This window comes from Littorina saxatilis, linkage group LG5 (genome assembly GCF_037325665.1).
Source record: "Littorina saxatilis isolate snail1 linkage group LG5, US_GU_Lsax_2.0, whole genome shotgun sequence".
Taxonomy (NCBI): Eukaryota; Metazoa; Mollusca; class Gastropoda; order Littorinimorpha; family Littorinidae; genus Littorina; species Littorina saxatilis.
In genome coordinates, this window is record NC_090249.1 from 59,283,562 (window position 1) to 59,300,747 (window position 17,186).

At 41.7% G+C, this 17,186-nt stretch overlaps 1 protein-coding gene across 1 annotated transcript in view; it reads left to right on the forward strand.

Annotated features, from left to right (window-relative positions):
• The window catches only part of LOC138967568 (SCL-interrupting locus protein homolog), a 35,585-nt gene extending 19,229 nt beyond the window's left edge, over positions 1-16,356 (forward strand). Inside the window, exons 9-16 of the mRNA XM_070340147.1 lie at positions 32-266; positions 695-807; positions 1,557-1,653; positions 2,338-4,520; positions 7,496-7,574; positions 8,466-8,531; positions 13,789-13,943; positions 14,409-16,356. Of these exons, the coding sequence (XP_070196248.1) occupies positions 32-266; positions 695-807; positions 1,557-1,653; positions 2,338-4,520; positions 7,496-7,574; positions 8,466-8,531; positions 13,789-13,943; positions 14,409-15,189 (3,709 nt within the window). The 3' untranslated portion in view covers positions 15,190-16,356. The remainder of the gene's footprint in view (positions 1-31; positions 267-694; positions 808-1,556; positions 1,654-2,337; positions 4,521-7,495; positions 7,575-8,465; positions 8,532-13,788; positions 13,944-14,408) is intronic.
• The last annotated feature ends 830 nt before the right edge of the window (positions 16,357-17,186 follow it).

The following is a 17,186-nucleotide window of genomic DNA, read 5'->3' on the forward strand; positions in this document are numbered from 1 at the left end:
GTCAACCGAGTGTCATTGTTTGCTTGTCCAGCTGGGTGTCAGGAGTGCCCGTGGTCCATCACCCCTTTGTGTGGGCGGCATGTCTCCGTTACCTGCACAACGGGCAGTTGCAGGACAGAGTGTGCACGCCGCCAGAGGGCTTTCTTCTGGTCATGTACACCCCTCACCACTCCAAGCCCGAGTTCTACGAAGTCTCCACCACTTCTGGCAAGCCTGACCTTGAGTTTGACCTTTATACTGGTTACGAAATCACCAGCTTGAACAAGGTGAGTTGCAGACTGTTGTGGAGTGAGTGTGCGTGCAGGATTTGTGTCTATGTGCATATTTGTGCAAGTATTGTTCATAAATCCCCCTTTCATCTCTCTCTTCTTCATTTCTTCTTATTTTTTTTCCCTTTTTTTGTGTGTGCTGTTTTTGTTGCCGTCTTATTTGTCTTTTATATTGCTATGATTGTACTCATGTGTTTAATGAAGACAATAAGAACAATATTTCTGTTTTCCCCCCCAGTTTGTTGGACTTCTTATGCAATTTTAGCATTAAATCTCTTCACCTTTGGATCCTGACTGACTGATTTAGCGGACCTCAACTGCTTTTTACTGGCATTCAGCCAGATAACAGTATATTTTCTTTCTGTGGCTTGTTGTTTTGTTAGCTGTTGAAACATGAATATTATTGAAACTTATTTGATTTGCAGAAAAGCAGTGGCCCTGACCCGAGCGTCATTGACTGGGAGCTGAGTCCTGTTCGCAACGGTCCCAAGAGGGAGCTGTTTGATGCTGCTTTGGAGGGACTCAAGTTTGCTAAAGAGTAAGAAGTCTTGATAAGAAAAATGTGTTATTGAGCACTTTAAGAGAAATACATGGGTGCAACTCTGCCGGCTACACGACGGCAGCCGGTTTTTGGTTTCATCGGCTGCTGATGTTTTTGTTCCAGGAGAGGTGTTTTTTTGCATTTTAAATACTAAAAAAGCTGGACCCCAACTTTTGCTGGTTTTTGGAATTTTCCAGGTTGCACCCATGGAAATAGCTTTAAAACATCTTCCACAAGAAGAATGATCGGTAAAGATATTCTGTCCGTAAGTGGTTCAAGACTTATTACACTGATTGACCCTCACAACCGACTTTGCTCATATTTTGCCTTTTGCTATTGCCTCTGATATTTTCACAGTGTGTTTAAACAAGTGTGAACAAAAATAGAGAAATCTACCAGACAGACTGGCTTTATGATAAAGGCCTGGTACCCATGTCTGTTTCTCACTCCGGGTAGCGATCAGAATATGGCCCATAAAACATTTTCTTCACTGAAAAATGGCACTGTAGACACTCATTATGTTTCTGATTTCTAAATAAACTGTGTTAAAATGTCCTATTCTTGCCCAAGATAACATTGTTTGATAAATCTAAATGTGGATATGTCAGTAAATTTTAGACAATGCTACACTTGACCATTTGCTACGCTGAAAATTTCAAATAATTCTAAATTTGTACACTTGAGGCTTTTATAAGGGTTGGCAAGGCTGGTAATGTGTCATGTTTACTTGTTTGCTTGTGCAACAGTGACGGTCAAAAGTCGTCGAGGGACTCGGCAAGTCCTGCTCTGTCCACCAGTGAAGACATCATGCCCAGAATGACACCCGCACCCTACTCCGCTATGGTTGGTACTATGCCTTTTAATTCTGGTGTGTTTTAGACTGAAGGAAGCAGAACAATGGTGACGGCGCGTGAGAGCGAGAAATAAACAGACCAAACAATACTGTACTCACATGTTTGACGAAAACGAATTTAATTCGTTTCGTCTTCGTCAAACACGTGAGTACATTATTGTTTGGTCTTTTTATTTCTCGCTATCTTTTTATTTTGGAATGAGTTGAACCTGCAGTTACAGATAAAATTGAAACTGAAGTAGACTGTATCTGCTGGTTTGGGTGAAGGTGACAAAATCTGCTTGTAATTTTTTCATTTTTTTTCATTTTTGTGGAATCTGTTGCTCCAGATTACAGTGGAATCATTCAACTCAAACAACTTAATGTCATTAAACAATAATTGGTCAAGTTTTAATTAATTGAAAAGGTCATATTTTAAAGGTATGTGTTTGGAAAACATTGTTCTTTGCCCATTTGAAGTTTGGCTGCTTTGAATGACTGCAGTTGGCAACTTTTCAATGAAACGCTACCTGACATGTTTTTTGTTTTTTGTAATAAATATTATTTACATATAAACTTTACAGGACAAGATATAGACGGGGGGAATGATAAATGATTGTCTATCGTGTTTGTCAATTTTTGTTCTTCTTCTTCTCGTTCGCTCCTACAATTTTGTTGATTTTGCTGCTATGCAGGCCATGTCGGTCAAACCCATGGTGCCGGAGGTTTCCATGTTCTGGAACGACAGCTCCCCGTCTCCTGGGTTTGGACCCACGCCATTCCCTTCTGCTCCCAACCAGATGCCCTGCCCCTACAGTGCTGCCACCTCTGCCTCTTATCCTAGTGCACCTGCACCTATTCCTGCTCAAAGATTCGGTGCAGGGGGACCAGTGCCTTCAACCATGACAAGATCTGTGCCTTCGTCTATGAACGGTTACCCTGCTGCTAGGGATGTTTCTGCCGGTTCAAACTTTAATAACTGTTACACGTCCAGTGGTGGGCAGCAGAGTGAAAGTATGCCCAGAGGAGCCTTAGGTTACCATCAGAATTTGAGGACTGCACAGAATCAGAACAATAATGCAAGAGTACCAAATCCCAGTGCATCTGTACCTTCATCAGGATTTCAGAGTGCAGCTTGTAGGACAAGTGCACCTCAGCCTTACAATCCCTCTTCACAGCCAGGGAAGCAGTTCAGCAGTGCCAGCTACCCCCAACCTCAGGGTTACACGTCAGCTGCCATGAATCAGGGTGCTCCGTCTCAGCCAAGGATGATGTTTTGCTCAGTCGCTCAGGAGAATTACCAGCCTCATTCTCAGCCACCCCAGCCTCAGCCTCAGCCGTTCCAATTTCCTCAACCTCAGCAGTCTCATTATCCTCAACCTCAGTCGTCCCAGTTTTTTCAGCCTCAACCATCCCAGTATCCTCAGTCTCAGCCTTATCAGCATTCTCAAACGCCTCAGCCTTATTCTCAGCCTCCCCAGCCAAGGCTGATGCCCGCAGTATCAATGAACTTTTGTCGGCCCAACCAGCCAGCGCCTGGTTTCCAAGCCAGGAATCCTGTGCCAAATTCATCTCAAGGTGTTGGGCAGCCACAGCAGCCAGGACCCTCTCAAGTTGACTCTCAACCCAGACCCCGCTTTGCCCCCTCCAGCCAGAGCCAGGCCAGGCAGACCATGCCATGGCCAAATCAGATGTCCATGCAAGGAGGTCCCGTTTCAGTGCCAAATAGTTCCGTATGCCCTCAGGGCAGGCCTTACTCTCCTCAAGACTCAAATCCACAACCACAAACAAAGAATTCCCGTCCAGAAGAAACTAATTACAACTTTCAAAAACAGTGTGAAAATACTAGCGGAGAATCCAATCCTCAGTCTTTTCAGAATATGAGTGATCCGTCCAGAGGACACAGACTGGCTCAGCAAAACACAGCCAACCAACAGCCTTTCACTTCTTACGCACAACCTCCCTCGGGAAACCAGGGAGAAATTTACGCTCAGGGTCAGCCAGTTCACCCTTCCCAGACATGTGTGAATGTATCACAACCTGTGGTGACCCACCATGCAGGGTTAGTCATGCAGGTGGGGAACGTAGGGGACTCAACACACGCAGACAGCACTTCCTGCAGCGGGAAGTCCAGTGATGACAGTGGACTGAGCATTACCCCGGACCACTCAGACCCGTTGACCAAATCGGCCAGCTTCCCCGGAGAGGGGGTGGAGGGAGCGACGGGAGGGAGTCTGCAGGGAGTCAACTGGGCGGGAGTGCCCCCCGAGGTGGTCCAGCTCCTTGTCCAGCAGGACGCCCAGCTCAAGGTTCTCACCTCTCAGATTCAGCAGCTCCTGTCTCAGCAAGCTTCTTCCCCTGCCAGTAGTGCTGCCACAACGCCAAACCCTTCTTCAGCAAACTCCACCCCAGCCACGCTGACAAAGGAGACATGTTCTACGGCGGTCAACACGACCTTTCTGGACCAGGAGTTGCCCTGGGGGAGACCTCACCCCGGCCAGTGTGCGTCTGTGCAGACCAGCCCTCAGGCCTCGCCACACCTCCACCGCACACACCCGCAGTCACCGCTAGCACATTCTTCCCACGATTCCCCACTGCCGGTTTCATCGCGTGACAGTCCACAGAGACGTGGCTCTCCGCCCTGCCAGGATAACACGGCAGAAAGGCACCAACAGAGAATGAACGCTTCGCACGCTGCAACAGAGGGGAATTTCATCGCATCGTACAGAGATGATGCAGGCAGTGCCGGACAAACGCCATCAGAGATCCGACACCAAGGGGTGGTACAACTGAGTAGCACACAACGAGAAGGGGTTGCCATGACGGCAGCAGGCAGTTTCCACTCAAACGTCAGCTTGGAACAAGCGTCTCCAGCCAGGTTGGTCCTTTTGTTTTCTTTTTTTGTGTGTATCATACCGTCTTTTTTTTCTTCAGTTGTTTTAATTCTCAAACAATATAATGATGATCTATAAAACTTGCTTAAAACTGAGCCTCAAAGTGAGAAGCAAATATGTGCGTTATACTTATAGGATATTCTAGAGACAGTGGGTTGCTCAGGAGTCAGACTATGGGCATGTACATGTAATTGTAAAAGTATTAGGCAAAAAAAAAAAAAATAGTCTGTTTACGGTAACCCGACCGACCCTATTTTTTTCGCGCGACCCTAGACTTTTTTTTGGCATTTGGGAAGAAAAAAAAATCTAAAAATATGTTTTTTTGGAGAAAAAAAAATAAAAGAAAAAAAAAAAATTCCCGACCTACCGACCCTATTTTTTTGGCCTATGTTACCGTAAACAGACCTATTTTTGGGGGGGCCGTACTATTAGTTACCCTGACAATATTCTACAACTTAATTTTAAGGGCAGGTGGGCCAGTGCACTATGGTGGTTTTTTGACTCACATGCGAAGCAAAAGTGAGTCTATGTACTCACCCGAGTCGTCCGTCCGTCCGTCCGTCCGGAAAACTTTAACGTTGGATATTTCTTGGACACTATTCAGTCTATCAGTACCAAATTTGGCAAGATGGTGTATGATGACAAGGCCCCAAAAAACATACATAGCATCTTGACCTTGCTTCAAGGTCAAGGTCGCAGGGGCCATAAATGTTGCCTAAAAAACAGCTATTTTTCCCATTTTTCCCATTTTCTCTGAAGTTTTTGAGATTGAATACCTCACCTATATATGATATATAGGGCAAAGTAAGCCCCATCTTTTGATACCAGTTTGGTTTACCTTGCTTCAAGGTCAAGGTCACAGGAGCTCTTCAAAGTTGGATTGTATACATATTTTGAAGTGACCTTGACTCTGAACTATGGAAGATAACTGTTTCAAACTTAAAAATTATGTGGGGCACATGTTATGCTTTCATCATGAGACACATTTGGTCACATATGATCATGGTCAAGGTCACTTTGACCCTTATGAAATGTGACCAAAATAAGGTAGTGAACCACTAAAAGTGACCATATCTCATGGTAGAAAGAGCCAATAAGCACCATTGTACTTCCTATGTCTTGAATTAACAGCTTTGTGTTGCATGACCTTGGATGACCTTGACCTTGGGTCAAGGTCACATGTATTTTGGTAGGAAAAATGTGTAAAGCAGTTCTTAGTGTATGATGTCATTGCTGTCAAGGTCAAGCATGTGAGTCGTATGGGCTTTGCCCTTCTTGTTTTACTTGAATGTTTTATTTCATGGGTGAAACTTTTCCGCCTCAGGGCGGAAATCCGCCAAATGAAATTGGTTAAATAAGGAATTCCTTATTTTAAAAATCTTTTAAAAAAAAAAAAGTTAAAAAAAAGTTAAATTTTTTTCCATTTTTTTTTCGCCAGCGATCCGATCCGTATTTCTCCTAACACAGTGACCGGACATCGCTGAGTCTTTGTTTTTCACTGGGCGCGCGAATTATCGGACTACAGCTTGGCATTTGTTACATTGTTTAATGTGCAAATTTGTGTGTTTGATATACCAGGATAGGCCTACTTTTACCCTTAAAAGCCTGATTTTTCGTTTTCTCGGCGGCCCCTGGACTCTGGCCTCATTTTCCTTATTTTCAATTCTGATCCGTTTCACCCATGTTATTTTGTTTGAATGTTATTTTATGAAAGAAATGAATAAACAATGACAAATAATACTCACTTTTTGTATTTTGGGTTGCTGGTTTTTGTTTTACGCGACGAAAACAGTCAAACTACGGACAAAAGTGGAGTACGGGGAGGATATGATATTTTAGCAGATATGACTGTCACACTTCCAACTATTGTTTTATTTTATCCTTCTGGGTATGCTCTAGGGGATTACGAAGCAGATTTAAATTATATTTATATCTGGAGTTAGGGACACTTCTTTGCTACAACCGTCGATCTTTAGGGTAACCCCTGCAACATTATTTTTTGAAATAATCTGGTTATGACTGTAATACAATTGCAACAAAATTCTTTCGTAATCTCCTAGAATATCATATTCTGCACAAACTGCACAAAAAAATGATTGCTATAGCTAAATTACAGCCAGAGAAATCGCAACCACCAAGATGCAACTGCCGCAAAAATGGCTGACATTCGAAAAACGACGTTCAAGATAAAACTATTTATTTTTGCATAAATATGACACTTTTGACAAAAACACAGACACACATGCATTATAGGTATGTTATGGAACCATAATCTGCAAACATATCAAAAAAAGCTTTTTGAACAATTTTATCCATTTTGCACTGGCCCACCTGCCCTTAAACCTTGCAGACTTGTAAGCCTTTTTTACGAATTTGTGTCCTCAAGACACAGGAGAGTAATTTTGGCTTTCTGTTTACCGTTACATGGGCTTGTTTTGGAATCTCCACATCACATGATGTTGCAGCAACAGCAGAATCTTAGATCAGTTTTACTTTTTGATATTACATGTATGTTAATTGTTAGGCAAAAAAAAAAAAATAGTCTGTTTACGGTAACCCAACTGACCCTATTTTTTTCGCGCGACCCTAGACTTTTTTTTAGCATTGGGGGAAAAAAAAAAAAAATCTTTTGTTTTTCTTGCAAAATAACGTAAAAATATGGTTTTTTGGAGAAAAAAAAAGAAAAAAAATCCCGACCTACCGACCCTATTTTTTGGGCCTATGTTACCGTAAACAGACCTATTTTTTTTTGGCCTTATTTGTATTTTTGACCAAAATATTCACTCTCTTATAGTCTTGGCTAACTGCCTAAATATGATTTTTTGTCGGACTCTGACATCACGTGACTCAAAGAAGGAAACACCAATGTTCAATCCATACATACGTATATTTTTTTTTTATAGATGTGTTTGTGTTGTGTCATTTAGTGAAGTGGGGTTGCAATGTGTGTGCTGTACAGGTGTGTGGAGTCACGCAGTCAGACGCCTCAGTCCGCTCCCAGTCCCCAGAGTGCCAGTATGTGCGGTCTTAGCAGTCAGGTCAGTGTCTCCTCCAGTAGACCAACTCCCGAAATAATTGTGTCCGGTTTGAATGGGTTGTGAAAGAATGAATACTCTTGCTTTTAATGAGGCAAGCTTTCTTTTGTCCACATGTTTTAGACACACCCTTTGCTAGCTAGTGACTGGCCTGTAATGAGGCAAGCTTTCTTTTGTCCACATGTTTTAGACACACCCTTTGCTAGCTAGTGACTGGCCTGTAATGTCACGCGTCACAACCTGTTCAAACCTGACAGTTATTTCCAAACAGTTCTATTCTTTGACTGTTCAAGAAGACCGGCACCTTTCAGAGGTCCATAAACCTCAGGCCCTCTCAGGCATAGAAAGAAAATGTTTGTCTGTTTCAAAGCTTGTTTGTTTGCTTGTTTTTGAATGCACACTCCTTCTTGTGAAACTAGTAAATCGTACCTCTTGTTAGTTTTTCATAGGTCGAGCTCATTGTGTGAAATGTTTCAAAAAACATATGTACCATACAACCATACATGTGTAAACCACTTGTAAAACTTAGCAGATTGTTTGGCATAGAGAGAGAGTGTGTGTGTGTGTGTGTTTGTTTGTGTGCACGCTGCGTGTCTGTGTGTGGTATACATTGTGTAACAACGAAAAGCCCAGGTAAAGTGAAACAACTGAGATTTAGCAACTTTTCCTGTATCGACATGGCTGTTTGCGTTAAAAGGCATATTGGGAAACGCATAAAACGTGTGAGGGTAAAATAGTAAAGTAAGATAGATTAGTTTTGTTTTTATTTTGTTACTTTGCTTTATATATGTACTATGCTTTCATGTGAAACAAGCCCAAAGATAAGGAATATTGTTTATGCATCATACACGTAAGTTTTGTGTCTGAATGTCATGTTTTATTTCACTTCAACAGGGGGAGGAGGAAAACACTGGAGGAGATGTCAGTCCAGATTCAAAAGAATATTACGATCAGTTGATTGTGAGTATTATTTATAACGGCTTGTCTTGTCACTTGTGTTGTAAAATACTTCTTCTGATGAGACGAAAAACCGAGGTCCCTTCGTGTACACTACATTGGGGTGTGCACGTTAAAGATCCTGGCAAAATTGTATAGGCATAGATAAAAATGTCCACCAAAATACCCGTGTGACTTGGAATAATAGGCCGTGAAAAGTAGGATATGCGCCGAAATGGCTGCGATCTGCTGGCCGATGTGAATGTGTGATGTATTGTGTAAAAAAAACAATTCCATCTCACACGGCATCAATAAATCCCTGCGCCTTGTAAATCCCTGCGCCTTGAATATGTGCGCGATATAAATTGCATTAAAAAAATATTTTAAAAAATATTTAAAAATCCCTGCGCTTAGAACTGTACCCATGGAATACGCGCGATATAAGCCTCATATTGATTGATTCTTTTACTTGTTCTCCTTCTTCTGCGTTCATGGGTTAAACCCAGACGTACACTCGTGTTTTTTGTGTAAGTTGGTTTTATGTGTATGACCGTTTTTACCCCGCCATTCCGGCAGCCATACACCGTTTCGGAGGGAGCATGCTGGGTATTTTTGTGTTTCTATAACCCACCGGACTCTGACAAAGATTACATGATCTTTTCCGTGTGCACTTGGTCTTGTGCTCGCGTGTACACACAAAGGGGGAATAGGCACTAGCAGGTCTGCAAATAAGTTGACCTGGGAGATGGGACAAATCTCCACCCTTAACCCACCGGGCCATGCCAGGATTCGAGCCCACGACCTTCCGCTTTGGAGGCCGACATCTTAACCACTGGGCCACTGCTGCCATTTTATGAAATACAAACTTTAGTTAAACATTCTTCTCAACAGTCTCGATATCTCTAACTTTATATAGGCATGTTAGAGGTCATTCAATAAAGGTAGTACAAATTCTGTGACATTATTTGCAGTTCTTTTCATGCCTACTAGCATTTGACCCATCCTTGAATGTTACTGAAACAGTCAGTTGTGGTCCAATCGATGGCATGGTAAGGATTTCACGCTTTATAAGTGCGGTGCCCATCTCCTCTCCCTTGCTGTCTCCACATTCCCCATCCCTGAATTGGGTCAGGTACCCGTGTCATCACTTTTATATGGCAAATCCTGATAACAGTTCCAGGCACTTTTCAGTTCAAAAATGTAAAAAAATATATATATAAAAAAAATGAAAACAATCTTTTTTTTAAAGTGGCGTGAAGCGATATTACTACATTTAGTCAACCCTTCGAACTCACAGAATGAAATTGACCTCACTGCATTTTTCACTAACATATAATAGCTGTGTCAATTTCATACCGGGCTGTCGTGTATACGCACAGAAAGTGACAAGCCAGTATAGCACACCAGGGCCTCACATCCATGAGAGGTAGCATAGGACAAATGTCCTGGCCAATGTAAAAGTGATAGGACATTTGTCCTGAACAAAAACAAATCAATAGGACATTTTTTCCCCGTAACAAAACGTAAATATAATTAAACTTGACTAGTTCGTGCAACAGCCCCATCAAAGATTTGAATTTTGTCATCGGCAAACACTCCTGTACCATCCAGTGAGCAGCTTTGACTGCCACAGCTGCCCCCTTTTCTTGTTTTGTCAGCTGTCGGGTTTCAACTATCTCCTTGTCTCTCTGGAGAGATGGCACTTGCACACTAACAGCATGGTCTTTGGTTTCTTGATGATCGGTAAGGGCCGATTTGCGAAAGTTCGAACAGCCAACGGTAAAAGTGTTGGACTTCCCTGTGTGCTGACATGAGGTGCAAAACATAAGTTTCCTCTCTGGGTCATGCGACACCCACGGGAATGATGTCGCCCAGCTTGAGACGAAGTTACGCGTGGGGGTGAGGGAGGGGGTAGTGTCTTTCTTCGGCTCCGATGTTTGACTATCGCGATCGACATTCTCACCTGGGTGATCGGGCTCTAACTGCTCTGGGGCTGGCGAAAGCTCAGTTTCCGTGCTACTGACAGATGATGAGGGAAGGGACTTGAAGTGTAATTTCTTCTGTCCCTTTTCTGGGATCAGTTTTCGTTTAGGCGGCATGTTTGTTATTTTCGGGGAAAGCGCGAAGGGAGGCAACTCTCAACTGGCTTCGAGCATTCCGAGTTGCGAGCCTTGGAAACTCTTTGGTACTAGATGATGATGATGATGATGATGATGTCCGATCAAATGATAGAATAATCAGACATTGACCACTTTGTGAAAAAAACCAATAGGACATTTGTCCTCCTGCATGAAAAATGTATGGGACATTTGAAAAAAATATCCTCATATGTCTGATGTCCGACGTGGATGTGAGGCCCTGGCACAGTAGCGTAAAGTGCTTCACAGGAAAGCGCACTTTTCTCTATTCTTTTCAACTTCCTGAGCTTGTTTTTAATCCAAACAAAATATCAATATATATTTGGAATCAGGAAATGATAAAGAATAAGATTAAAACCTTTTTGGATCAATTACTGAAATTTTTATTTCAATTAGAATTTTCAGAGTTTTAATAACCAAACTCATTAATTAACTTTTGAACTTCCAAACTCGATCCAAATACAATCCCAAAGTCCGGCTTAGTCGAAGATTATTTAACCGAAATGTCAATCAATTTGATTGAAAAATTAGGGTGTGACAGTGCCGCCTCAACTTTTACAAAAAGACGGATCTGACGTCATCAAAGACATTAGTAATCAAAGAAATGAAAAAGACCTCTGGGGATATCATAATCAGGAACTATCATGTCAAGTTTCATGAAGATCGGTCCAGTATTTTTCTCTGAATCGCTCTACACACACACACACGCACGCACACACACACACACATACACACACACACCATGACCCTCGTCTTAATGGGGGTCCATGTCAAAACATTTCGTCAAAACTTGACAAAATGTAACAACATACACATTAAAAAAAAAAACCACACATAAACACACAATCATGGCAAAAGTGTCTTGTCAGAGTTAAAAATTAAGATTTTGCTCCCATAGCATGTTTGTTTTTTGGGGGGGGGTTTTTTGGAGGGGGGGGTCGATTTATCAAAACAAGAAAATTTGAAAGTATTAAGAAAGCATTAAAATTTAAAAAATAAAACCGAAGAAACTCAAAAGATAAGTTGTCTGAGAACCTTTCATATGTGCTTACATTTTGTCTCATTTTTCAAGAGATGAATTTCTAGTAGTGAATATTTAAAGACAATTAAGATACTGCTTCATACATTCACCTCATGCTATTTTGCTCTTTTTCCTTTCCTTTGATCTTTGTCACAAAGTACACACAGTCATTATCTAGCTACTGGTGTAAACAAACCAAATCAGTTTACATAAGGCGTAAGATTTGCATTCAGGTAGCAGTATTTTACTTTTAATCTTGACCTTGTATATTACCATTTCAAATGAGATACATGTTAGATCCTTACTACTTCTTTTTTTTGTTATGCTTTTGTGACAAATATTGAGTATACTGCAACCTTCCATATCAAGTTCAGAAAGGGATATGTGTCATCACACAAGTGTTGTTATGGACAGCAGGCAACCTCTTTGTATGCATCCTTGCAATTTTTTTTAATCTTTTCGTTAAGTGAATTTAAAGTAAAAACAGTGTGTTCCTGCCTTTTTGAGTCTTTAATTTTTGCTCAAACCTATTGAATCAAACGTAAGTGTATGATCTACAGCCGCTAATTGCAGGTCATTTTTCAGTAGGCTTTCAGAGCAGGACTCATTCTCTGCTAGTCCCGTGTTTGTCTGGCATCAGGACGGTGCCATAGGAGAACAAACAGCGGCCGCTTTTTAATGGCTGCCTGTCGTGTGCGTTATTGATTGAAAATAAGGCTGTATTGACGAGCTTGTGCGGCAGTTGCCATGGGCCTGGGGTGTTGGGTTCACTTCTTTTTCCATTGATTTTCTCATTCTGGTCCAAGAATTGATAGAGGCAGAGGTGTGGAGGATAAAGGGGGACGGGGCAGCAAATGGAAAATTCAAGGTAAAGAGTTCAATGTTGCTGTTTCATTGGAACATTGACCTGCAAACTCTTGAATATTTTAACTAGTAAAGGAATGAAGTCACATTTACAGAGTTTTTTCTTTCTTTTAACTGATAAACTATGGGATATGTATGTTGTATTTTCAGGTTTTTTCTTTCTCCATCTCTGTTTTTAAAAAATGTGTTTGGTTTTTTGGATTGAAAGAGAAATTTGCATGTCTAAGGGATAGTTACGTGAATGGAAGTCAAACAGTGTCAACCTCACCTTTTTGTTTGTTTGTGTTGTGAATGTGTGTGTGTGTTTTAGGTGCTTTTTACATTTAGTCAAGTTTTGACTAAATGTTTTAACATAGAGGGGGAATCAAGACGAGGGTCGTGGTGTATGTGTGTCTGTGTGTGTGTCTGTGTGTGAGTGTAGAGCGATTCAGAGTAAACTTCTGGACCAATCTTCATGAAACTTTGCATGAAAGTTCCTGGGAATGATATCCCCAGACGTTTTTTTTCATTTTTTCGATAGATGTCTTTGATGAAGTCATATCAGGCTTTTTGTAAAAGTTGAGGCGGCACTGTCACACCCAAATTTTTCAATGAAATTGATTGAAATTTTGGCCAAGCAATCTTTGACGAAGGCCGGACTTTGGTATTGCATTTCAGCTTGGAGGCTTAGAAATTAATGATTGAGTTTGGTCATTAAAAATCTGAAAATTGTAATTAAAATTATATTTTTATAAAACGATCCAAAAACTATTTTATCTTATTCTTCATCATTATGTAATTCCAAAAGCATATAAATATATAACATTTGGATAAAAAAAAACAAGCTCTGAAAATTAAAGATGTAAAACTTATGAATAAAAATAAATTTCCAAAATCGATTTAAAAACAATCTCATCTTGTTCCTTGTCGGTTCCTGATTCCAAAAATATATAGATGTGATATGGTTGGATTATAAACAAGCTCAGAAGGTTAAAAAGAATAGAGATACAGAAAAACGTGCTATCCTTCTCAGCGCAACCACTACCGCGCTAATCTCGCTTGTCAATTTCATTGCCACGAGCGGTGGACTGACCATGTTACGAGTATACAGTTGGTGAAAAAATGCAGTGCGTTCAGTTTCATTTTGTGAGTTGGACAGCTTGAATAAATGTTGTATTTTCGCCTTACGCGACTTGTTTATGATTAGTTTTGTTTTTCAGTGTAGTTGACTTTTTTCTCGTAAAAAGAAGTACTGTACCATTTTGTGTTTGTTTTTCAGAGCAACATCCGCGTGTTCCTCAACAGTCACAGTCAGGAAGCGGACCACACTGACGCCAACCCCATGGACACGTTCGCTGACGACCCAACTTGTTCTCGATTGCAGCTGATGGACTCCAATTTCGCAGCGTCACCTGCCCTCCCTGCCTGTCACAGGTAACTGCTTTGACAGTATAGTGGAGCAAAGCAAAGTTCAGAGAGAGATAAACAAGGGAGATGTGTGTGTTTTGTGATTTCGGAAATCAGTGGTTGACAGACTGGTAACATCAGTCTTTTGGTGTCGTCATTTTGCAAAACTTATTTCAAACAGTAAAAAAAATTGACCTCATTTTGGCAGAATCGCCTAAGTTTTCTCAAGAGCGAGGACACTTGACACCAAGGGTGGGCTGAAAACACTTATGGTCAATTCAACAAATTTGACTAACAAAATGAATCCAAGCATCAGAAAAGAATAGGTTTTGAATCGGTAGCTTGGGTGTTTGAAAAAGTCTGTTTTTTGACATAACATTTATACCTCTTTCATCTACAAAAATGATTGATGTGCCGTAGTTAGCTCACGTCCGACCATAACATGATTGTTCCATGATGTTTGATTTGACTTGATTTAATTTGTGATTTCAGCACTGGGGGCGGAAGCAGCAGCAACACGACCATGATGCCACACATCAACTACCTGTCCCTCATGCTGACCGAGACGGATACGTCCATGGAGATGAACGCCATGGCAATGAAGTATCTCCGTGACGAACAACTGACGCATCTGGCGCGCATCCACCAGTCTCCCCAAGTCAAAGCAGGCGCAACCAACAACCATCTCTGGCGGCAAGTTCTGGCAGCTTCTCTGGACGCCACTGGATCGTCGGACGTTTCTCGATTGGGCGTGTCAGCGACCAACATGAGCATGGCCACGAGGACATACATGGAGAAACACGGGCTGCTGGGAGGGGGAGACGGAGAGAGCATGTTGGATTCGAACCACACCCTGTGTCTTCAGACTGACTTCAGTATGGCCATGATTTCTCAACACGCAGGCTCTCACAGTATTCCCACGTCTCCGCAGAAAGGAGGCACCAACCCTCAGCACAATCCACGAAGTCCGCTCAAACGAGAAATTCTGCATCAAGCATTCAGCCGCTCACCTGCCATTAGGGAGGAGGCGGAGAACTCGTACGAAGAGAGAAGTGGACGAGGGTTTGAGGATATGGGTGCATCGCCTGCTTTGCAGCCCCAGGTTGCTAGGCGATACCAGTACCGAGACCCCTCCCCTGAAGACACTCCCATGTTTCCCGAGCGCTACCATGGTGCTCCCGGACAGAACCTACTCAATGACTGTTCGGTTGACACCGAGGATGATAGGATCCTAGACATAGAAAAGCTGAAGCAGATGCCAAAGCTTTTATAGTCGCTACTAGTCGTAGTTCTTTAGGGGGGGGGGGGGGGGGGGAGGGTGAAAAGTCGCATTACCTCAGTGCCCTTAATCAAATGAATTATTCCCCTTACTCAGTTGCCATATTGTATCTAACATGTACAGTGGAACCCTCTTTTAAGACCTCCACAAATCTCAGAAAATCACGTCTTGGAAAGGAGGGAGTCTAAAGCTAGGATTCCATTCTTACGGCTGCGGTGCGGCTCCGGCTCCGGCAACGGCATCCGGCTCTGGCGAGAAAAACGCATCGTCGTGAACCGTATATAACGGCGACGTCGTCCGGATATGTTCTCTTCCCGCCAATGCCGCCATGGCTCCACATTGGTCTCGTCTCATGCAAACTGTCATTCATAATGAAGAACAATTTATGTTAATATTATTAGCGTACCGCCAAATGAAAAAACGTCAAAAGAGACGACATCGCTGGTGGGTGCATGCCATTTTGGAGAAAAGACGGCAGTATGGAACCTATCACCATCTTGTTCAAAAACTGCAACTCGATGGCGAAAGGTTTCAGCAGTATTTTCGTCTCTTTGTGCTCGGAAAGGCTCTGAGAAAAACGCGGGAAAAGAGACACGCCCACAAAATACCAGACGGCGTCTGGCGACGGCAGTCCAGAAAGCTACATGGAGCTTTCTTGAAAAAACGCACGCACCCCGGGCCGTCGCCGTACCGCACCCGTGTGAATGGGGTCATCCCTTCTTTCATCAATGCTTTTTCAAATTGCCGTCGCCGGAGCCGCACCGCAGCCGTAAGAATGGTAGCCTAGCTTTATAATGGGGGTAAACTTACAGAGGTTATGAACAGAGAATGTGAGAATACAGGGTGTTAAAAGGGAGGGAGTCTTATGGGGGGTTCCGCTGTACTGTCAACAGCTTCTTATCTCTGTAAATACTCTATGTTTTGCGAAAGAATGATTGTAGTAAGGGCCAAAAAAAAAAACGGTGTGGTTACGGTAACATACCCCCCAAAAATAGGGTAGGAAGGTAGGCAATCACTTTTTTTTTTACATTTTTTTCTAATGTGTACAAATTAAACCTACTTGACAGGGAAATAAGTGTGCGACTCGGGCGCTTTCGCTTTCATTGCGTTTTCTGCACTCGTTTTCTTGTTTTTGTTTTGTTTGTTTTTTGACAAATGTAATAAAAAGTTATAGGGTCGTCCCTTAAAAATAGGGTAGGTCGGGTTACCGTAACCACACCTATTTTTTTTTTAGGCCTAATAGCGTAAATATATATTTATATTTATTAAAATATTCTGTTGTATTCTTAATTCATCTGCTACAGAAATGTAAACTCTCGTTTGAGTGGTGGAAGACGTTGTATGCATGCAAAAAGTTAGTGATGTTCCTATTTAGAGAGTTGGGAGTCTGTGTATATGAACACAACAAACAAATAAAAATGCCTAGAGCAGTTATATGTATGAACTATAATTACCTGATGAATAAGAGAATATTGTTTCTCAAAATCAAATCGAAATGTATACCAAAACCTTATTATTTGCACCTACAATTTCTTCTTTTGTCTCAATTTTTATCAGATTTATTCTCTCCTTACGAGGTAGTGAAATATTGAATTTCAGCAACAAATATTTGTTTCATCAGCTAGACATGCATAGTAATAGCACTTTTCTTATGAAAAAGTAGAAAGTGAAAACATAACTTTTATGTATTCATGCAGTTATTTATTTTGGAAATAGACAGGTGATTGCAGAGGTTGTTCTGGTATTGTTGGTTTATTTAATTAATAACAATGTACAAATGTTTTTACGAAAATAAAAGAAGGCTAGTCTCTGTTGATGTATGTTCTTGCAGTTGTAGTCTGCAAGTCGGAGAAATCGTAAGATCTAATCAGTGAGGGGAAGTAAGTATTCTAATTATAGACAGCAACGATGAGAATTATATGCAACCGTTCTCCTGGCATGTGGGAGGATAAAAAGCTATGTATCGATCGAACATTGGATTTCCCTTCTTT